The sequence below is a fragment of the Octodon degus genome, unplaced genomic scaffold, assembly GCF_000260255.1.
Source record: "Octodon degus isolate 3935 unplaced genomic scaffold, OctDeg1.0 scaffold00030, whole genome shotgun sequence".
Classification (NCBI taxonomy): domain Eukaryota; kingdom Metazoa; phylum Chordata; class Mammalia; order Rodentia; family Octodontidae; genus Octodon; species Octodon degus.
In genome coordinates, this window is record NW_004524606.1 from 7,150,102 (window position 1) to 7,173,678 (window position 23,577).

General features: G+C 42.1%; 1 protein-coding gene across 6 annotated transcripts in view; it reads right to left on the reverse strand.

Annotated features, from left to right (window-relative positions):
• Positions 1-23,577, reverse strand: part of Frmd4b (FERM domain containing 4B) — a 358,125-nt gene that overhangs the window by 13,572 nt on the left and 320,976 nt on the right. For all 6 annotated transcript variants that reach the window (XM_023713303.1, XM_023713301.1, XM_023713300.1 and 3 more), the window contains 8 exons: positions 10,814-10,890; positions 8,900-9,038; positions 8,343-8,484; positions 7,800-7,933; positions 7,610-7,729; positions 6,520-6,733; positions 2,483-2,536; positions 863-1,010 (listed from right to left, as the gene is read on the reverse strand). In XM_023713303.1, coding sequence (XP_023569071.1) covers positions 863-1,010; positions 2,483-2,536; positions 6,520-6,733; positions 7,610-7,729; positions 7,800-7,933; positions 8,343-8,484; positions 8,900-9,038; positions 10,814-10,890 — 1,028 coding nt within the window. The remainder of the gene's footprint in view (positions 1-862; positions 1,011-2,482; positions 2,537-6,519; positions 6,734-7,609; positions 7,730-7,799; positions 7,934-8,342; positions 8,485-8,899; positions 9,039-10,813; positions 10,891-23,577) is intronic.

A 23,577-nucleotide genomic window follows, 5' to 3' on the forward strand; every position in this document is an offset into this window, starting at 1 on the left:
CTGGCTGAAATGCTAGCACGGTATCTAAACTCCCATCAGGACTCTTGGAAACTACCTAGGTGTAAAGGCTGAGTCCTATGTTTAGTAGATGATGATTTTGATCTCTATGTATTCGTAGTACTAGCAGAAGGAATATCATCAGAGTTGCAGTGAGAATGGAATTCATTAATGTACATAAAAGTGCTTCTAACAGCGTCTGGCACCTAGTAAGCAGTCAATAAATGTGAATTTCATTTCATTATTATTATTATGACACTGATGCCAGTGGGTATATTTTTGATACTTCAGGATCATTTATTTCATTGATTCATGGTATTGTTGGTTTGAACAGTTCCACAAGGCACCTTTAGGAAGGGGTCTGGTGGGAGGAAGCTAGGCCACTTTTCATGAAAGGGAGGTGGGCTCCAGCCTCTTCCTGTCTTCTCACTGCCCAGCCCTCACATGGCCATGTCATGAAGCCCTGCCTTGTCACAGGCTCAAAGATGACACAGCCAACAGACCCTGGACTAAAACTGAAAATCTGGAACTGAGCCAAAATTAACATTTGTTCTTTATAAATTATTATAGATGTTTTGGAATACTAATGCAGAACTCGATAACACAATACTGAAATACAGATGATAATAATGTCCCTACAACTTCATAAACCAAACATACTTTAAAATCAAGAGAAGAGCCAAACACTGAATAAAAAAGACCTCTGAAAAAACATTTCCACTTGCTGGCAATGACAAATCTCTGGGTCAGTTTCTATGCCTCAGTTTTACAAAAGAATACCTTCTGAAAGGACAAAAAGGTGCTATCATTTGGGAGGGAAGATGCACTCACTGTGAGGCATTCGCCTCACCAAGACGCATCTCACCTGGAGTGCCTGGCGTCCCCCAGCTGCTCATTGATGGATGACTTTCTGAAATGGATCCGCTCGATACCAAGAGACTTGGGGGGGAGGATTCTTGGAGAGTGGGGTACTGAATTTGGTCGCTGCCCAGCAGGACTGAAGGCTTCACTGGCTAAAAAAGGCAAACAAATGGATGGAAAATGAGTAAATTAAAGCCTTGCCAGCATCTCAAAAAGAAATTGGAGGATCTAATGATGTGTTCTTCCAAAGACAATGTTTTCTGAACTCTTGATTTATTTTATTTTATTTTTTTTCCTTTTTGGAGGAACTAGGGATTGAACTCAGGCCCTTGTGCTTGCCAGGCAAGTGCTTATTCTACTGAGCCATTTCCCCGGCCCCCCAAAGATGTTGTTTTCTGAAACACATTGCTTTCCAGAAATTAGGTTTTGCATTTTATACATGAAATAAAGATATTACTGAATACTCTTCCAGGGTTAGAGGGAACTTTTGCCAGTTCAATAAGAAGGAGCTCCCTGGGTAATATGGGTGACACCATCTTTATAATGTTTAGGAAAGAAAATCCGAGTGCCAAAGGCCAAGAGTGACTAGGCAGATCATTTCTGTCCACCTGTGAAGTTCTTAGGTTAGGGTGCTACAGGCTCATCTTCACCAGAAATGACGAAGCTGGTTTATGCTGCACCACTCGACCTGCTAATTCTACCGCTGGTATGGCGTCTTCAAAGAGCAATGGCAAGCATGACCAAGCCTCCCCTCACAGGGAGAACTCTGAAAGGGCAGAATTTCATGCTCCATAAAACTCAGGGGAAGGCAGGGCAGTGGGGGGTGGGGAGGCGGAGGGTGGTGGCTTCCTGGAATTCTTCAAATCGCATCGCATAGTTCACCAGCTCAGCTGAGTAAGCATCAAAGACTACAAGGAAATACTGACTCACTTGGTATGAAAGCCATTCCCACAGGAAATGCAACCTACCTGGATGGAATGACAAAATGCCATGCAACCCAGTTTAGAGAACGAGATTTTCTTAAGGAAAATAAAATAAATTCCAACCTCTCCTGAAAACAGTGGTAATCAAAATTTATGGAATAGTTTCCTGGTTTTGATATGGACTCCAAATATGTAAGATATCACCATGAGAAAGTTAGGGGAAGGATTCTATGTTATTAGTGCAGGTCTCTGTGAGTTTATAGTTACTTTAAGGAGATTTTTTTTTTAAACTAGGCATGATAGCGTATGCCTATAAACCCAGTGCTTGAGTTCAAGCCCAGCCTGAGCAATTTGGCAAGTACCTGTTCTAAAAAAAAGTCTGTGGATGTAGCTCAGTAAGAAGGCCCAATGCCCAGTACCACACACATACAATTACAGAGCCTTAAAATTCTCACCAAGAGACTCAGGCTGTGGTTTTCTGATTCCCCGAAGTGATGCAACTTGGAAGCTCTTACTCTTCACACTGAGTTAAACTGAGAAGATGGTAAAGTATCTATCTCTTTTCCTAAACATTTTGCATAAGTGTAAGTTAGGTTACTCTGTTTTTCCCAGAAGAAAACCAGGTAAGCTGTACTTAAAATACTATCTTAGTATTTTAGAATACTTAAAATTTTTAAACTGAAAAAGAAGCTAGCACTTACCATCATCATAGGTGGTGTCAGACAAGGAGCTACTCTCTGATGGGATGATGTCCTCTGTGAATAAAAAATATAATTGTGCATTTACATCATGACAGTGAGTTAATGAAGCAATTTTCAATGGAGTGTACTTTATTTTCATTTAGATAAATGTAACTAATTACAGTACATTAAGAATAATAAACTGTGGCAAGGATGGACCCACTTGCCACTGAAGATAAAGCATCTTGCGAATTGCACATACATCACCATGGGACAGCGCCCTCAGTATCTGCAGCTGCCTGGCCCCAGCCCCCCTCAAGGCTGTGCACCGCCCTTGAGTGAGACAGCATTGGACTTGCGCATTGGACTTGTGCATTGGACTGACCACTTTAAATACTTTCTGACTACTTGTAACATCTGATACTATGTAAAGGCTTCCTAACTAGTTGTTATGCTGGTTGTTTAGAGAAGAACACAAAGAAAATCTGATGAGGAAGGCTGCTCCCCTCAAATATTTATTTATTTATTTGGTGGAACTGGGGATTGAACTCAGACCCTTGTGCTTGCCAGGGAAGCACTTATTCCACAGAGCCATCTCCCCAGTCCACCCCCCCAAATATTTTTGAACTGAGCTTGGTTAAATCTGTAGATGCAGAAGGCGAGGACACTAAGGGCTCACTGTACCCTTAAAATGGAAGAGATAGCCCTGGAGTTTTGGTTCTAAACTAATTTGCAGTGTTCCCTCTACACTGAAAGAAAACTTTGTCCTCTATGTTTACAGCACTTACAGCCAACAAACAGAAAGAAAAACCACACCATTCTTGTCATAAACGCAAAATGTCACCTGAAACCCATTTGGAGCCTCATTTGAAAATGAACTGTGAATACAGCTTGTTTTTGATTCCTCCTTAGAGAAAAGGGTCTTAAGCTAACAGCATGTACTCACGTTGTAGTGTCTGAGCCTTCCAGCGAGACCAGGCTTTCTCAGCAGTGGCACAACTGGCCCTTGGGAGTGATATTTCTTTGTGCTAGGGAGCTGTTTTATGCACTGTAGTAATAACCCCACCCTCAGTTTGTGCAAACTAAAAATGCCTGCAAATACTGTCAGATATTTCTGGACAACAAAACTGCCCCAAGTTGAAAACCACTGAATAGGAAGACCTGGTTGAAACACCGTGGTGCACACCTCTAGTTCCAGCTACTCAGGAGGCCGAAGCAGGAGGACTGAAAGGCTAACTAAGTCTAGCCTGGGCAACTTAGTGACATCTTGACTCAAAATAAGTAATAAAACAGGCTGGAAATGCAATTCAGTGGTAAGGCATTTGCCTAGTGCGTGCAAGGGCTTAGAGGTGCCAAGAGGGGTGAGGGGCCCTTGTTTCAGCCATTTATTGGCTGGGAGACTGTGCAGGTCACTTCATCTGAGCATCACTCAGCTCAGCCCTGAAGTGGGGAGGACCACAGCACCTATCAGAGAATGCTGAGGCGAAGCACTAAGCGAAATAATGACGGGAAGAGCCTGGCCCAGCTGCTGGCCCAAGACAAATGCTCAATAAATATCACCTCTTGCCTTACTTTTGTGATCAACCCTTAACCCTCTGGTTAGAAACAACATTCATAATGCTCTGAATATTCCTGGTTACAATATATATATATATATACATATATTATATATATGTATATATATATATATATATATATATATTTTTTTTTTTTTTTTAAATTTAGTACAGGGTCTACAGGATCTTACTATGTAGATCAGACTTGTAGCAATTCTCCTGTTTTCAGCCTCCCAAGCGCTGGGATTACAGGCAGTCGCCACCACACCCAGCCTTAATTGCTGTCTCAGCGTGCTCTGGGGGTGGGGCTGGCATGGCAGGTCTGCTGCACTGTGCCTAAGCAGGTGCTTTAGTCTGCCGAGTTATCTGGCTGGCCTAAATGTTAAGTAAGTAATGTACAGTATTTAGTAAAAGGAGGCATCCCAGATGTTGATAGGTCTTCACATACCACTCTCTGCTCAGTGTTGAAGGCCTTGGGTCAACGGCTCTATGCAAACATGACACCTAGTGTGAGCTTCCTAGCCATCAGGCCTGGGTGAACTATGTCTTCCTTAGACACACAGTGAAGGCTGAAGGCAAAGTGCCACAGTAGTCAGCTGCTGGGCACACTTAAAAAAATCTATCCCATATCTGCTCACATACTGGCTCCATCTGTTAATCCAAATGTCACTCACTGAAAAGGAGAGCACTAGAATCTTGCACAGTTTGTGGATGAATGAGCTATAACAAATGGCCGTGAATGTTAAGTGCACTGTTAATCGCTCATGCCTGTAGCCTGAGGATGTAATGTTGCCAAGGCCAGCTGGGGTGCATATTTAGAGCCAAAGCTCCCCAAAATTCTCCAGCTGTAGGTGACTAATACTTGTGTGCCAATATCTGTACATTCATTTTCCAAAAGCCATATCACTGAATTATAGATCTTGTGTCCTAAACTTGAGTGTATTCTAAACCCAGTTACCATATTTCTTCAAATCTAAGATGTGTAATTATTCTATGTTGCAGTAGAACAAGAAAAGTATGGCCAAAGATGATTGTAACACAACATCCGGTAAAAGAATTATGTCAATTTCATAATGTTGAAATGTGAAAGAAAAAATTTAGTCTAGAAATCAAAGATTATCACTATATTTTAATCAAAAACAAAGGCTAAAAACCATGCCAATATACAGGTAAGGCAAACTGCACTTAAGTTCTCCTTAAATGAAATCTCTTGGCTTGCTTTTATCTGAATATAAAAATTATGGTTACATGATATTGAGAATCTGAAAACTACAGAGGGGCATTAAGCAAATTAAGTTACTTAAACTCGACAGCTACTAGTGTTTTGAAATACTTCTCAGAGTTGGATCACACTGTGGTTATGATGATACATTTTGCCTCTCTGTAGTCCATGTTATATCATAACCATTTATCCATATCTTTATTTTTTAAGAGTAAGAAAATTTACTGGAGAAAACAAATGTGGAGAAGGAATGGCAGACTAGGGAATAGGAAGAAATAGCTCCCAAGAGAGAGAAGGGTTCCAAATGGGTTGTCAATGAGCCCACTTCTCAAAAGGAATTTTATAGATCAAAGTCATGAGGCAGGTACAAAAGGGGTCAAAATGATGACCGAGCAATAAGATTGCCAGTATAGTTGCTTAGATAATATTGATCTAATGGTAGCAAGATTACATGAGTGATGTCATTAACTTTGATCGATAATCAATAGTCAGTTTTGTCTTCAGTCAGTCTTAGTGGGTCGGAAAGGATGGCCATCCCTAATGAAACAATGGAAATCTCAAAAGGGTGAAAACACTAATCCCAAGTCTCTGTTCATCCATTAGGGAAATATGTAAAAGTAGCTACTGTCACTTGAATCTTCAGATATGCCTCCAGCCACAGTCGTGGTGCATTTCCCTGTCCCCCACTGACTCCCAGAGGGCCTGGCCCTGGCTGCCTGACTGCCTGCTATATTTCTGCCTAACTTAGCTCTCCATAGACTTCCTATCCATACCATTAGTTTAACAGCTTCCTTAAGTGACAGCAATTTTAAGAGCTTGCCCCTATTCATATGGAAGGTTAAGCCTGTAGTCTTCTTTATCAACACAGGGATAAACCCTTAGGAAAACGCAAGACCGCTGCATTAAAAACCTTCACCAACTATTGGAGCAGGCTCAGCTCTCTCCACATGCAGTGCCAATTGTATTTTTGGCAATGCCTTTAACCCAGTTAAAGGTGAGTCTGTCTTATTATGAATAATTATTGCTGTGAAAGTGCTTCCATCCTGAAAATTAAAGTAACCCAGCAGTGTAGTATTATAATAGTGAAACTGATAATTAAGTTTACATACTTACAAGACTGAAATTCCAAACCATTATTATCCTAAGAAACTTACTTTTCATCCTTTTCTTTCTTCTATCTTTCATCAAATGAGCAGGCTTAGAAATAGCACATGCTGTCGTCAAGAGCACTGACAAGGGCACTCAAAGAAATCTTAACTGTTTATTAACTTGGTAAATACCTGCTTTCTGGCTGGGTTTCTTTCCACATCGAATTCGATATTCATTTATTGCATTTTCAATCTCCTGGAGCTTTTTCACTGCATCCATGTAATCTTGCTTTCGTTTTTTCTTCACAGTTTTACAAAGGTCTGGCTCACTGGCAAGTTTCTTTGCAGCTTCCACCAGCTTTTGCTGTATTAGAAAATTGCTCTCCAGTTCTTGCAAAGCTGGGTCCTGCATTTACACAATGACACTTCTTTACTCTTACAGTTACTCTCTCAGGTACTGGACAACAAAATTTTTTGTGTATTCTTGAATCAGATGCTCTTTGAGAATGAAGTCTTTCTAAGTTCTAACACAGAGATGTAAGATTAGACAGTCCTTGCCCATCTTAACTTGAACTTTTCATCACCCCAATCTCTGCCTTTCTTAAGGAAGAAAGTGACCTTTCACCTGTGCCGTTATCCTTAAGACTCATGGGTATAGACTGCTGCGTTGATAAGCGCAGCATCAGAGATGAATCTGGGGTGGAGTCTCTTTCTGACACTACATATAGTGCTTAATTTTTTAGTGCTGCAGTGTTTTATTTGTAAAGGGGAGATAGCACCCACCTTAGCACAGGTGCTGAGGACTGCACAGGCACACAGGCGAGCGTTCAGCCTAACAAACCTCACTCTGGTACCAGCGGACACAGCTACGGTTTTCTAAAGCCAAGATGGTAACGTTGCTACAAGAGCATGTGTTCATTCATATTGGCAAATTGGCTGTCAAAGCATTTAACTACATTCTACTAACCAGTGCACATGTGCTATAGCAGTTAATGGTCAGCATATCCCTTGTGGGGAGGTTACACCCCTATTCCCATTTTACAGATGGGAAAACCAAAACCTCAGAAATAGAACTTTAGAGAGACTAAGCTGTTTGCAAAAGGCTACTGAGTTATAAGTAAAGGAATCAGGATGGCGTTCTTAATTCAATAGTACTTACAATAGTATTTACAGTATTATTTTTCAGCTTACAAACATTTGGTGTTCATTTAATGCTCTGTGACCTGGGGAGTGACATCTCTGTCGTGTGGTGCACAGAAAGGCTACGAGCCAGTGCTCATACCTCTTCACTTGGCAGCAAGTTGTCATCTAACTTGAATGCGGTCCCCACGCGCCTCCTGACCTGAGGGGGCTTCTCGCCGGCCTTGAGCGGATACTCCTTTGGCATTTTGCCGGTGAGCTCCTGCAAAACAGGACAGGGTCAGGAGCTCGTAACCACACAAGCTGCAGAGCCCAGCAGCGAGGACACTCACGGCCTCACGCAGACAGATCTTCTTCAGCTCCTCGACTTTTTTCAGGAGTTTTTCTTGTAACGCTTTCTCCTTCTTCTTGAGCTCCAGGATCTTCTCCCGCTTTTGCTCTTCACTGACTTCTGAGTCTTGAGAACCTGCTGGGGTGGAGGGGCGGGAGATTTACACAAAGCCTGCTTCCTTCCTTTGGGACAAAGGACTGTGAAGCTAAACGTACCATTAAGTGCTAGTTTACCTTTTTCCTCCTTGTTTCTGAAATAATAAAAGGAAACCAGAGAACATTTTCTCATGCTTCTGGGCATCAAATAGAGAATGGTAAGAAAATGAACCTTCCATGTGCATTTTGGCTTGGCCATGTTGGAAGTGAGGACAAAACGCTTTTGGTGCCAAGGACTGAACCCAGGGCTTCCAGCTTGCTAGGCAAGCATTCTACCACTCAGCCAAATCTCCTGCCCTTATTCCCAGAATAATTGGTTAAAATATATTTAAAATGACTTAGGACCCAAAAAACAAGGCTGTGCATTCTTTCTAATGCTATGATGTTACCTGAGGATATTAAGCTGCCGTTGCTGGCCATGATGAACTGACTTTTGCCCTCCAGCGTCACCAGTTTAGACACCCTTTGCGTTCCTGTCTCTGTCAGATCCATCGCGATATCGTCTAAACTCCTGGCTGAAGGAATTTTTGCCTGTGATGCAAACAGTATTGAAATGGAATCAGAGCAATTAAATACTCTTTGCATTTATGACATGATTAACATTCAGCTGACACTCCAACCAAAAAACAGGAGACTTAAACTTTGTATCTAAAATGTTTTCATAATTAAACAAAACTCTAGGCGTGATTCAGTCCCTATCTTTAAAATGCCACTGATGTACACAGATATGCATGCCAATCTTATAACTTTTACATCCGCTATATATACATTGGCTGTCTTTTAATGCATGAAAAAGTGAAACAGTTGGCAGTGAAGTTTTAAAAAAAAAAATCCTCAGAGAACAACAATCTATGTACTTGTATGTTTTCTAAAAAGGCTTATCTTCTAGAATAAAGCAAAAGAAGGCCCGGGGCCTGCTGGGGTGGAAATGCTTTCGGCGCCTTACTTTGCTCTGCTTCCGGTCCAGGTAAAACTGATGCTGGCTGATGGCCATTACCCAGATGGACTTGATGAGGGACGAGCTTGCATACCAGGTTTGCACAAAAAGGCCGCTCTGCCCGAAGCTTCTTCTAGACACTGAAATCCTGAAAGATGACGGGAAATACTCAAAGTCCTCGGCTATGCTCCCAGCCCTCATGTACCCATGAGCAATGTGGTGACAAAGCACCTTCTTCCTGCCTTTCTGTAGTGCATGCTTAGGTGGACCGTGGCTGAATTTCTGATTTTATTCTTTAATGATAAAACTACTCAGACCTTGGCAATCTCTTTTTGCACACACTAGCACACTATAAAACACTACCCATGCACTCAAAAGCAGATAAGGAAAAGCTGTATAAAAATGTTTACTAGTTAGAAACCATAAAAGCATGCGACCACCTTTGGCAGTAGAAAATGGAGTGAGTGGGACCCCTGGGTGACACCTGCCTCAAGGTAGGAAAAGCTTACTTTTCAGGTCAAAGTGGGTGTGGCCTGCACTGGCACTATCAAGGATGAACAGTGACAGTGGCTGAAAAGGCACAAACCACAGACGGCCCAGAGGTTCACCTTACCAGATGAAGAGGACAGAAGGTATGTGGAGGGAGGTCAGCAGGAGGGGCCAGGGAAATAGCTCAGTAGAATAAGCACCTGCTTGGCCAGAGCAAGGGCCTGACTTCAATCCCCAGTTCACAAAAGTAAATACATAAATAAATAAATAAAATAGCGAAGAAAGCAAGAGAGCACAGGAATGGGGGAGAGAGAGAGGGACTGGAGATGGGGGCAGGCACACTGGGGTGTGTGTGTAAGAAAGGGCAGGGGCACTAATGCTTTTGTAAGCCTCTGGCTTATCTGCTTGGGTCATCTTTTGTTACAGCTGTTTCCTCCCATCCCTCTGCCCTGCCCTGCCCTCCAAATGTCCATAAACGTTATCTGGGAAGAGAAAAGTAACCCCTGTGGACTGAATATGCTCCTTTAAGAGCTTGGAGAACTTATATCCTGATCTCTGAGTCATGTTGATAACTTGGCAACTGTTTCCTTTGTCTTTAAATGGCCAAGAATACCAAAATTATAATTGAGCAAAAGAGCCCACTGTGGTGGAGCAGGCTTAATTCCCAGCAGTCTGGGAGGGTGAGGCAGGACAGTCACAAGTTCAAGGCCAGCCTGGGCAACCTGAATGCTGTCTCCCAAAGAGGGCAGGTGGGGGTACTGCTCAGTATGAAGGACCTGGGTTCAGTTCCCCTAAAAGGAAAGAAAGGCAGAGAAAGAAAGAAAAAAAGAAAGAAAGATAGAAAGACAAGACAAGACCCAGAAAACAGAGTAAAGATCTGAATAGATACGTCTCTAAACAGGTTATAGCAATGAGCAATATGCCCATAAAAAGAGGTTTGGTCATCATTATTGGTCATCATTAGTCTTTTTTTTTTAAACTGGGAATCAAACTCAGGACCTTGCACTTGTCAGGCAGGCTCTTGGGCTCCTGAGCTATCTCCCTAGCCCCATCATTAGTCTTGAGCAAAATGTAGATCAAAACACCAGGAGGAAACCACTTCACACTGTTAGGATGGCTATAAAACATAAACACACACACACACACACACACACACACACACACACACACACCAGCAAGGATTAGTGATGATGTGGAGAACTTAGAACCACATACGTTGCTAGTGGAAGTGTAAAGTCACTTAGTGCTTTAGAAAAGTCTGGCAGCTCCCATGTAAGTTAAAGACATTTAACTGCCATTCAGCTCCAAAAGTCCACTTCTAGGTATGGTGCAGACCCAAGAGAAATGAAAGCATGTATTCATGCATATAACAACCCATGTACAAATGTTTATAACAGCATATTCATAGGTGACTGAGACCGTTCTGACCCTTACCTTCGTGGATCGTGAACCTCAACAGCAAATTTTTTCTCACGAAAATATAAGTTCTCCAGCTGCTTCCATTGGAATAACTAAAATATTAAAGAAATGAGAAAACCACATAGCTTTAATAGCTCTTATTTCTACCAACTCTATAAATCAGCTTAATAATCAAATGATTTTAAGTTCCCACGAGGGATAAGGTTAAGCACAAAACATGATTCATCTTTTTACAAATCAGCTATAACCTGAAACCATTTTATTCCTTCTGCTGACAGTAATCTTTAACAACTGCACTTCACCAATAAATCTTCCTTGAACGTTGAAACCAAGCATCACATACATACAATATTTCCTCTGACTCAACTATATAATAAGGATATCTGCATAGATTCCAGTAAGCATAAGCATTCTGATCAAAGATGTTGATTTCATATTTAAATGCAAGATACTCAAAGGGATGGTGTAGTAAGATCAGAGATTAAATTTCAAACAAATGCAAAGTGAAAGTAAAAGAAAACCCCCATGCTGAGGTGAATATCTGAGACAGCGGTTTCTCACCTAGCAAAGTGCCTGTAAATGTCACGCAAGTCAAGCGCCAGGAATTGGGGGTGGGGGTGCTGAGCAGGGATGGGCTGAACACGAGCGGCCCCTCTGATGCCCACCTATGTATTACCACTTCAGATATTCTGCTGCTAGACTCAACACAGATTATCATTTGGTTGGGAGAAACAAACTTTACAAGAGACGTGCACTTGAGAGGCAAGTAGTTTGCTCCAAGCTCATTCACAGAATTGAGTATGCTTGCTATATTTTCGGGGCTTGTACCTAAATCCTTATACTACCACCCTGCGCTAGCCTGACACTTACACAAAGCTCTCAGCATGGACTTTAGAGTCAGTGTCTCTTCTGTGTCCCCAGTCCTGACAATTAGGGAAATATGCACTGGCACAATTTCATTCCATTGTTAAGTCTCTGGTCAGATTTTTAAATTATGTTCAAAGAATCTCAAGAGAACACTTTTAATTTGTCTAACTAGTAAGAACCTCTCGGCAACGCACAATAGGCAAGAGCATTTCCTGGAGGACGGGAACCCAGACGCCTCACAGACATGCAAAGCTCATGGAAAAGAACAGAGTAGCCCAAAGGTTCCCAGTGTGGACAGACACAGCCAGGGGACAAAAGTGCTCAGCGCAGACCCCTGCGGACCCCAGGTCCTACAGTGAGGGAAACGAATCCGCACACACCATGAACACAGCCCTCCGTGGCTCCCGCGTGTGGGTGTCTGAACTGCAGCACCCGGTTCACAGAGCGATTAGGGAAAGCATAGAAGCTACGTACCGATTTCCTACAAGGTCTGTAGATGGAAGGCTTTCATTTCTTTAAATCCAGAAATTCCACACATGGAACAGAAATGGGAGGGGAGAGTCTCAGGGTTTTCTCCACCTCCCCCTCTCTTGGGCAGCAACTCTGGTGTGCTCTGAATCGAGTTTCATAAGACACTTAGGTGTAACTCAATTTCACAAACCGAGCCTCCCACGGCTGATACACCACTGACATCAGCAACTCTGGCAGGTGACACCTCTCGGTCTGCTCCTTCCTCTCAGGCAGGAGAAGAGAGCAAAGTTCTTGCCGAGAGATTTTCCCAGAGGAGAGCCTTTTGGCAAGTGGGGGAGGGGGAGGGGCGCCCACTATCCTTCCAGGGCAGTAAGTTCCTTTGAATCCAGGCACGAACTTCACTGCACGCTGTTCTGGGGAAACCTTTCTACCCAGTTCTACTCACGGCTGCAGGAACAGGTTTCACAGGAAGAGTCAGAAGGCAGCTCAGCTGTGTTTTCCTTTGCGGCCATTCCCACACACATAAAAACCAGGGCTCCACTTGAAACCCGATCCCTGAAAGCAGCCACCTCCCCCTCTTATCACTTACAAATAGGAAATACTAGTACTTTGGCTCCATTCCACATGCCCCACGCTAGGAGAAACCAGGCCCCGGCAGGCAGTCAAAGACTGCACGGAAAGGGTGAAGAATTGTGACTTTTGTAGAGAACTTGGAATAATCAGGTGACACCTGCATGTGCAAAAGAAGTCGTCGGTTTTTTAAGATTTCAAAGACCTAGTCATTTGTTTTCCACCTGAAATCTTAAAAAGTTTATGCAAAATGTGATTTCAGGTTTGTACCAGTGACGGGACTGGAGGGTGACTGTGTGAGAAGTGGGACAGAATGCATCAGTGTCACCAAAGTAATTTCCTATTAATAAAAATAAGACGAAATCAATTTGACCAAGTAGAAGTAACTGTCAGTTTTGCAGTGGTTTTGTACATATTATTATAGTCTTGGTACTTGTCTGCATTTATTACTCAAAATTAAAATAATGGAAGTTTGCGTAAAATGAACATAAATTTTCACAAGGGTAAGATTCCCACCTCAAATTTCAGAGTGTACTTTACCAGGGCCTTCACACTGAGCTACATACCAGGGCTTTATCATTTTTTATTTTGAGACAGATTCTCACTAAATCACTCAGGCTGGACTGGAACTTGTGATCTTCCTATGTCTGCCTTCCAGAGTGCTGGGATTACAGACATGTGCCACACCTGTGATTTTGATCTAAGTTTTCAGTTGCTACAAAAAACCCTCTCATTGTAGCAACGCTTGATCTAAGTGGATAAACTTCGGAAATTGGGAATAAAGCAGAGGAAAGGGAAACCCATCTTTTAAAGGATCCTGGGTTTGAACACAATAGGAAAGTGAAGAACACTGCCTTCCCTTCTGCCAGTGCTCAACTGAAAGGATAAATCAGAGGTCCCCTTAGGTCAAAATCATGTGGTGATTTCAGACCAAAGAAAAGAGAAAAAAAAAAAAAAAAACTGTTTAAAGAAACAGCCATCAGGAAACTGAACTTGTGGGAGGCACTGCTTTAGAAAAGCCTGCCATACAACAAATACTCTAAATTACTGGAAAGATAAAGTTGCAAAGAAAGAGGAAAGCGATAAAGCACAAAGGGAGGCAGAAGGAAGTAGAGCCCACTTCACATTCTCTATTCTCTGGAGAGCAGTTGGGCAGGGTGGGAATGGTGTAAGGGATGGTATGGTCTAGAATACTTTACATACGCAGGTGTGGATATACAAACACTTACAGTTTTCCTATTAAAACAGAAAAACATTTGTCCAGGCCAAAATTCCTACTTTTAAAAATGGAAAACAAAGCTTTTATATAGAGAGAGGTGAGGAGGGCTTAATGGAAGGCTATGGAATGGGGAAAAGACACATCATGTACAGGTACAAGTTCCCTATGATGAATGTGATCATTATGTGAAGCTTAAAATGTAACAATAAATTTAATTAATTTTTTAAAATTCCTAATTTTTTTCTTTCTGATGAAGATTAAACCCAGATAGCATGAACTACATTCCTGGCACCTTTTTATTCTGAGACAGGGTTTCAGTTGACCAGGTTCTCTACAAATCTAGTGATTCTCCTGCTGCAGCCTTGCAAGTAGCCAAAAATCCCACTTAAAGAATGGAAAACAAAAGAAAAGAATTATTCACCTTATAACAAAGTTAAAAGTCCAAAGTGGAAAAATTTTCTCAAATGACCATTATAGAAGCATTTTAATAATCAGTCATTGTTTTTGAGGCATTCCTTAGAAGATATGAGTTTGAGAATCTGCTTCTGGCAATGGGAACCAGCTATAAGGTGAAAACCTGTAGGGTCTTCAGGTTTCTGTCTCCTCTCCACCCATCTAGGATGCTTAGTTGCAGCCTTTAGTATGGGGAGAAAGAAACAATAGCCACAGACAGCGACAGAAAGCAAATAGCAATTTGGGATTACTTTGATATGGCAAAAGTAAATAGACAAAATAGAGGAGGAGGAGCAGAGATATTGCTAGCCAAGAGCTAATCAAGAAATTACAGTGTAGAGTGGATGTCGTAAAGTCATTAATCAGCCATTCTTGAGAAAATAGCCAAAAATTTAAGATTGATGTAGAAAACCAAGGTGGAACAAAACCCTACTTTGAAGATGAACTTAGGTAAAATATAGTAATCAGAAGAAATTTTCTTCATCCTTAGAAGGTAAGACCAATTGATATTTTTAGAATAATTTCCCACACATTATTATACTTTCTTAAATGGATGTGCTAGATATTTAAACTAGATATTAAATATTGGATTGCATTCACTGACACAATCAAATCATATGTTTTGACTTACAAACTAGGAAAAAATTCTTCTCGTCACTCCCATTTTTTTTTTTTTTTTCTGGTACCAGGGATTGAACCTTAGCACAAGGTACTCAGGACCTTGTGCTAGCCAGGCAAGCGCTTATTTTCCTGAGCTATTTCCCCGGCTCCCTTGCCACTCCCATTCTAATATTACAATAGTTCCTGAACATTTAAGCCTACTGTGAAATCTAAAGGTATTTACAATTTTTTTTTTAAGGTACTGGGGATCGAACTCAGGACCTTCACTTGCTAGGCAGGTGCTTATGCTGCGGAGCAATCTTCTTGGCCCTAAGGATATATATATATTTACTCCTTTTCAATCAGCAGACAATTTTTTATGCATCTTCAACAGTGAGAGTCTGTTCCTACTGTACAATAATGCACGAGTCTCTTCTCTGGTGGGGCCCATGGGACCAGGGGAACCATATCACACTGTCTAGGTTTGCACCTGATTTCAGTACTTGCAGATGTGCTGTCTGGCAAGTTAATGTTCCTGAGCCTCCATGACCTCATCTATAAAATGGGTCAGGAAGACCTACCTCAGAGGAAGTCAGGTACATCTGTGAGATTCTGTCTGTAAAGTAGCTGGCCCAGCTCCTGGCTCAAAACACACTCTCGCTCAGTGGTAAAGCTGGTTGTGTGTGGGAGGAAGGACTCTTTCTCCACATCTCTCACTTTGCCACCTATCAGACAGCCACTGGAGAGCAGAAATGAGCTCAGAAGGGCTGGCTGGGACCTTACATCTGCCTCCCACTGCTGAGAAGCAGCCGAGGTCTCTGTTGACCTAGCTGTGTCACTCAGTCTCCCATTCTGGCAGTTTCGGGCTCTGTACCAGCCCAGTGCCCTGTTTGGTGATTTCATCAGTGATTTTCCTGATACGCCCTGTAGGCAGGAAATCTGTGCCCTGTCTTGTATCTTGGAGGTCACAGATGAGGAGGGCAGAGCAAAACCCAGGAACGACCCACAGGCTGAGGCAGGTGCCAAGTGCCCCGTCTAGAATGCTGGGGCGAAAAGAAACATGCCCCAGCAGGTACACAATGCTGAGCAGTGTGCACGGGCCATGAGCAGAGGGGACCTCCCTGGGTCCTGGGGGGACATCCTTGGGCCCTGAAAGTCCCAAGGAAACTTCCCGCACAGGATCAAGCTGCTTTTAAATCTCAGCAAACTGAAAGTAGATTTTACCCACAATGTGACACTAAACAAGGATAAGATGTAACAGAGACTTGAATAGGAAAGACATCACAGAGGCTTGGCTTTTTAATCGCACTTATGTTCTTGGTTAATCATTTAGCTGCAAATTCACCTGGAAATGACTAAATTTGGAATAGTCACATCCATAGTACATTAAACAATGACTCATATGGGGTGATCCCCTGCTATTACCCTAAACAAAATTAACATAATTATTGATTTATTCTTTTCTCCTTTAGAAAGGTTATACTTGATGACCCTATTGTTAGAACCTTCTTAAAGTGCCACAACAATAAAGTTCTAAAGGCTTAGGGGCTTTTATCAAGTCCAGCCAAACTATCCTCTTTCTAGCTATCCACCCTGTCACCCTCAGGTGTTATGTGAGTGAGACAGGTCTCCTCTCCCGAGAGGGCTCAGGCAGGCAAATGGGATGGCTGTCAAGCATCTCAGCACACGGGCAGCGCCAGTGCTGGACTTCTGGGAGCATCGGTGCTCGGGTGCTAACCGCCGCAGGGCCAGTATCTTATGCATTCCCTTCTTAGGTTTGCCCCAGCCAGAAGCGGAAGGTGCATGCGTAGCCCTGTTCTGCAGAGAGAACCTAGGCACACCAGGATTCACGGACGGTAACCAAGGTCGCATAGCCAAATAGGGCTGACTAACCTGGGATTTACAGTCTTAGCCATGCTCCAAAACCCCACACCATTCACCATTCTACCTTTCTCGAGGTAACAATAAATTTAATTAATTTTTTAAAATTTTTTAAAAAGAAAACAAAGAAGGAGAAAATGAAGTTGGGCATTACATCTGTAATCTAGCACCCTGGGAGACTGAGGCAAAAGGACTGCAAGTTCCAAACCAGCCTGGGCAACTTAGTGATGTAAGAAACCCTGGCTCAACACTTTTTGAAAAGGCTGGGATGTGGCTCAGTGTGAGGCCCTGGTTCAATTCCTAGGACCAGCATCACCATCAAAAAAAAAGTGATAGCCAATTACACCTCAGATAAAAAAGAAAGCAGGAATTACAGCAGCCATTTGTGGGCTAGGACTTGGAGTCTTTGCAATTTTTCTTAGTCTTGTGGTTCTTACCTCATGATGACTGTGCGCCCCTCCCAGCCCCTCCCAACCCCCTGGCTAAGACATCTGGGCAGTCTGGAGACTTGCTGGTTACCACCTGCAGGGGAAGGCACTGCTAGCGCAGTGCGGCAAGGTTAGTGAGCACCCAGCACGCAGGGCAGCCCCACAGAGCCCTGTTGCTACTGCTGGCCAGGACAAACCTGCCTTAGAGGTCACCATGTGGCAGTGTACTTATGCTCTGGTAGCTGGAATGTGTTAATAAAGATGCTACAAAATTGTGCTCTGAAATAATAAACTTTGGAGTTCTATTTCTTTTCACTAGGTAGAGCCTTTGGAAACGTTCAGATTGCTTTGTAAGTGCAACCAAGGCCTGACAGAGGGACTGCCAACAGCTTACTGCTAGAAGAGGGCCTGCTAGAATGTCAGCAGTGAGGAACTAAAGTTTCACGACATCCTCAAACAGTAAATACTCAGGGTGTGAAAATTATTCCTTCAGATGTGATCTCATAGTCCTTTACACACAATATTATATTGTAAATGTAAGGAGTAAAACACGTGGAATATTTGCCAAAAAAAAAAAAATTAAAAGAAGTCTGAGTTCTAGGAAATGTGTAAAAAAAAGGCAATAGTGGCCAGGTGTAGCGTGCCTGTGCAGCGCTCCTCACTCAACGACTGGGTCCTGTTCCCAGGCTAGTTCCTTCAATGATTTGGCTGCTAAATGAAGAACTGTAGATAGCATGTACATTACAATATCCAGAACAAAGACACGATCAAAAAACTCCAACCCAATGACTTTGCTTTTATCTGCGTCACTCTTATGTGCGGTTTTATAATGTGTAATAGAACATAAAACTACGCAACTACACTATATGGTACAATCAGAAAAGCTCACAGCACTATGTAAACAAAGCATGCTGTGCAAAAAAAGACACTGAGATTCTATAAACAAGATGCATAGAACTGTAGAAAAAAAAAGATGTATCTTAACTCCAAGCAGCAGACTGTAAATCTGAACAGAGATCAAACAGGTAAGCACTTGAGGAGGAAGAACTGGGGAAGGCTGAGGCAGAGGGATTGTGGGAGCTTTCCTGGGAGATCTGGCATGAGCTGGTCTCCAACTAAAAGGAACCTGGAACTTCAGCAGGTGTCTTTTAAGAGTTGCTATCTAGTCCACTTACTAAGTATTTAAAAAAACCCCAAAAAACAAAAAAACCCTACTGATTTGAATGTATTCTTTCTTTCCAAATGTATTGCTGGTTCCCCAGGCAAAAAACCCTGGTTTTTTCCTTAAGTGAGATAAAGAAATAATGTACCAGCTCAGGGCACTTCCAAAACCAATGGGCTCGAAAATATTTTTTTTTTCTTAGAAACATATAAAGTCGTGCACATTACACTCTATTGTTAGAAACTCATGAGAATGGATGAATTTGTTATCTTTAGTTTATCACTAAAACCCTGCTACTATTAATAAAATCCCTCATATCTGTCATTCACTGGTCACAAGTATACAATAAAGGAATCATTACTGTTTATGCCTCTTCACTGAGCAATTTGCCATGGTAGTGAAGTGTTTCTCTCTGTGTTCATACTCGTCAACCCTACTTAAAAGAGAGCATTTCATTTTGCTTCATGTGTCAGCAGTTTAAGTGCTTGGTAAAGGCCTAGCTACATCAAGTAATAGTAGGACCAGTGACCCCCCCTCTCCCCCAACAGCCAACTGACAGTTTTGTCTGCGTAGGACATTCCCTCCTCTTCTAAGAGCAGCTTCTGGTCCCAAAGAAGAGATCTTCCCCTTTCAGTGCGGGTTAGCACAGGCTTTTCTCAAGTTTTCCCACATCTCTATCTCCTCATAAACACATCCTAGTTTTGGGCCAGAGCAAGATACCTCATTCTTCACAATTGTATCACCCTTGGGGTCCTAGCTTAAATGTCACTTTCTCAGAGAGGGCTGCCTTGACCCCACCCATTATTGTCTCTCCATCTTGTCTGTTGTCATCAGGGAAATTCAAACTTTAAGTCTTTGTTTCTTTGCTTACCTTTTTCTCACCAACTAGCCCCATAAAAGCCTTTAAAGGACACAAATACAGTGTCACTGAAAACATTTCTTTCCCTCCAGGGCCTGTTTTTATATTTCCATTTGGTAACAGAACACCAGGAACTATGGCTTTGATCATGGCCACTCACCTGCAGGCAGTACTTCCTGGTGTCCCTTGCAATTAGACCCCCTGACTTCGTGAATGATCATGGGGCTTACTCCAAGCACTCTCCATCTTCTTCACCAATACCCAAACAATCTTCGAAGGCTTTTTGTCTTAGAACTGCTTAAAATTCTCATTCTAATTGTGATTAATTATGGGAGGGGAAAATATATCACTGACTAGGACATTTTCTATAAATTAGACTACAGTGTAGAGGGCAATACATCTATCTACTCAATGATTGAATTCTCCAGTGCACTAGGTGCTGACACTGCTCTATGAAGCAGAGAGCAGACAATTACTTGACTTGGATAGAGGAGAAAATGAAGGCCCAGAAAGGCTGAGTGACTCCTGGGTCAGCCTGCTCATCAGTGGGAATTTAGAACTGGTTCTTATTTTGAATCCATGCTATAGGACGGACATTCTCCTCATCCTGACTCTGCAGGTTTTAACAATCAGATTGATTATTGGTGTGGCTAGAGCTTAATTGTACCCTTCACAAACAGGATGGACTGGTCTCTAGATGACATTTGGTAATTCACTTTTTTCTTGTACACTATTTTTAATTTTGTATTAATGTAAGAAGTGCAATTTGATAGCACATTTCTTTTTCTACAGTTAACCTCATTGAGAATTTAAGGTGTACTAGAAGCACCTTCCAATCAGTCCATGGTGATAGAGTAAGGAAGAGCCAAATGGACAAGAGGGCCAAAAGGAATAAGCAAGTCCATCCTTGAAATGAAAGGAGCCCTGCAGTTTCTATGATAAGGAACAGAATAGCTTTTGTGCTTCTTACTGAACTCATGTGGCCCTAGGCACTAGAGAATTCCAACAGTTAAAAGAAAAATCAGTTAACAGAAGGCCAAAAATCTTTTCCCACCCTCAAAGGCCCTAAGGTGATGACAACTATCACAAATCTTTCTTAGCATGTTATAATGCAGAAAGATTCTAATCTTGAAAGGCATTTTATCCCAGGCTGGTCTACCAGGAGGCCCTGCCTAGTGTGTCACCTCATTCTCCAGTCTCCTGACAGGCTCTGGTTCTCCCAGGGGAAATACTGCCAGAGGGACAGAAGTCAGTCATAGCCTCAGCCTAGTAATTCACTTCATCATTGATCTCCTGCTTACTTCTTTGTCAAAAAGAGACATTTACTTTTAACACTAAATGAACAACAAACATCTAGAAGAAGCATGTGGTTCAGTGTTTTTTGTTTTTCCTAAGTAAAACTCGATCCGTTTTCAAGTTCCAGTGCCTTCCCACATGGAATCAAGTTGAGATCTGGTATGCTTTCACCTCCTGTAAGAGTTTGCAATACACGGTTCATGCATGAAGGGAGGATTACAAAGTGAAAGTGCTTATGTTCTGAATTTTTAATAGCACAAATTTTTGATGTCTGTAACTTGGAATTTAAGTATTTTCTCTTCATGTGCAACACACCTTCAGGCATAATGGTTGATGAATTGGGAGAAAGCTTTAAAGTCCCTGAGAACGGGGTTTCCTCCTTTACTAGGACTATGGATCTGTACCAAAGCAAGGGCCTTCTCTAACCAAACAGTAATCCAGGAATATTTTTTACACCCTCTTCTGAATGTTCTGTCTTCCTTACTACCAAGAATCAACTTTAGGTTACCTAATGGTGACTGGTTTTAAGGGACGGGGCTAAATATAATCTTATTTAGTTCTAAAAACACCCTGTGGAGCAAGTAGCAGTACCTTTATCCAGATGAGAACACCAGTTTTAAAGAGAGGCCAAACATGCCCAAGGTCACACAGCAGAGACACCAGGAGCAGGATGTGGGATCCCTTTCAAGCTCTTGCCCTGAAATATCACACCACACTGATGGAAAACAAATGGGTAGGCCCCTGGATTTGTGAAAAGTTATTGGGCACAGGAAATGGTAAGATCCAGGCATAGTGATACATTCCTATAATCTCAGTATTCAGGAGGCTGAGGCAGGAAGATTGTGAGTTTGAGGCCAGCCTAAACTACACAGCAAGATCATGTCTCATAAGGCAAACAAACACACAGGTATATAGAAACAAAATTCACTATTAACTTTGACAGAAAGATAGAAGAAAGGAAGAAGCAGGCAATGGCATGAATAAATACTTCACAGCATAGTGGCAAAACAGAAGGCAAGAAAGTAATAACTCAGATGCACCTTTACGGCTCCCCCTTAAAGAGACTGGCACATCTTGAAAATGAAACAGGAAGACTCTGCCAGTTGAAAAAAGGAAGTGACTTCTGACCCTTGTCTAGACTCTGAAATGAGCAAGCCAATCTGGTAAGGACTGGTGTGAAATGACATTTGCTAATTCCTATGAAGCTGTGAATACAAAGAAGAGCTTCGGAATCATGAGCACAGGAGGAAATTAAGTTCAATATTTGTTCTGCAGATTGTGACTCAGCAGTGTTTGGGGAGAAAGTCTAATTGCTTTTCTAGATAATTTTAATTCTCTTGGAATCTCCAGTTTACCAAGCTGTGTTAGCTGCGAAGCTACTTACGAGTTGATAGGTGGGGTGTGATGAAATATGGTGACCATTACATTTTTTTTTAAAATTTATTTATTTATTTATTTATTTGTGTTTGTGTGTGTGTCCAGCTCAGCCCACCAGGGGGCGGGACTGGCTGGCTGGCATGTGGTGCTGGGGGATTGAACCGCGGTCCCGGTGCTTTGTTAAGCTTGTTCTAAGTAGGTGCTTTAGACCACTGAGCCATCTCACCAGCCCCAGACCATTACATTTTTTAAATGCACTATAGCCAGACACGCTGCCACGAGTCCTGCTCAGAATCCTCCCCCTCGCCTTCAACACTGCATCATTCTTGTCACTTCCTGAGGCAATTCCAGAAGTCCTCTTTTGTGAGTGTCTTTACTTTGACTGCCCTGGCTGCCTGGATATCCTGAATTGATTCAAAATGTTTACCTCGTATTGTCATTTTGACTTTGGGGGAAGAGCTGGAAGTCACATGGTGCTGGATCCGGTTAATAAACTGGAGGAGGCCACAAGAATGTTTTTACGAGCCTGCCTTTCCACTGGCTGGCACAGAGCAGCAGTGTTCACAGATTTTTGATCATAGTTGGTAAAGAAGAGGACTTCCAGAGCTATGTCAGAAATTGGTAAGAATAGTGGAAGAAGTATGTTCAAAGCAAGGGACAGAATTTTGAGGAAGTTCAATGGCAATGCATCCTTTATGGTACTATTTTTTAAAAATGTACACACTCACCGGGTAAGTTGATCACACCTAATAAATTGTATTTTACATGCAAGATTCCTGAATACACATTCTTAGTGTAACATTCAGGAGAAAACTAAATTAACAAGACATCTGCAGTATTAACATAGGAGGAAGCCACCTTAAGAAAACATAACAGTCAATAATTCATGTGACAGAGATAGTTCTTTGCCTTGGCTGGGATTCTTTATTATGCTCAGCATCATCCGAATTTTTGCTCCCTACCGTGGGCACTGTGAGGTCCAGCATGAAGCACTGCTTAACTAAATTGTGCACGTGCACATAACAATGCTAGGTAGCTTCAGAAAGAGTGAAGTGAAACTGGTTTACTAGTGAGCTGGGGAAATACAGCAAAATGTGGAAGAGCTCATGCAGTAAGATTGCAGTAAGGTCAGTGTCGCTCTCTTTGTCTTGGTCACCAGGGACGGGGAAGCTACAGAAGAGCTTCTTGCGCTGACATACATATTTCTATACTGCTTGCTTTTTTTAAAAAATGATGAATATACATGACTTGTGGTTAAATTAAAATATGCAATTATAAATGAAAATGACTTGAAAAAGTTTTGAAAACTTGGGTGACTTTCATTTCCAATGTCATTCATTAGAAATTTGGTATTAAGAATAAATTTTCAAACACAAGCATATTCCTCTTGGAAACTGTGCATCTTTTTCTGAAACTGCTCTTGCTGACAGGGTTTATAGAAACACAATGCTGCTGGGCATGGTGATGTACACCCATAATCCCATGCTTGGGAGGCTAAGATAGCATACTATGGGTTAGAGGCCAGCCCAAGCTATACAGGGAGTTCAAGATCAGCCTGAACTACACAGCAAGAGCTCATCTAAAAAACAAAACAAA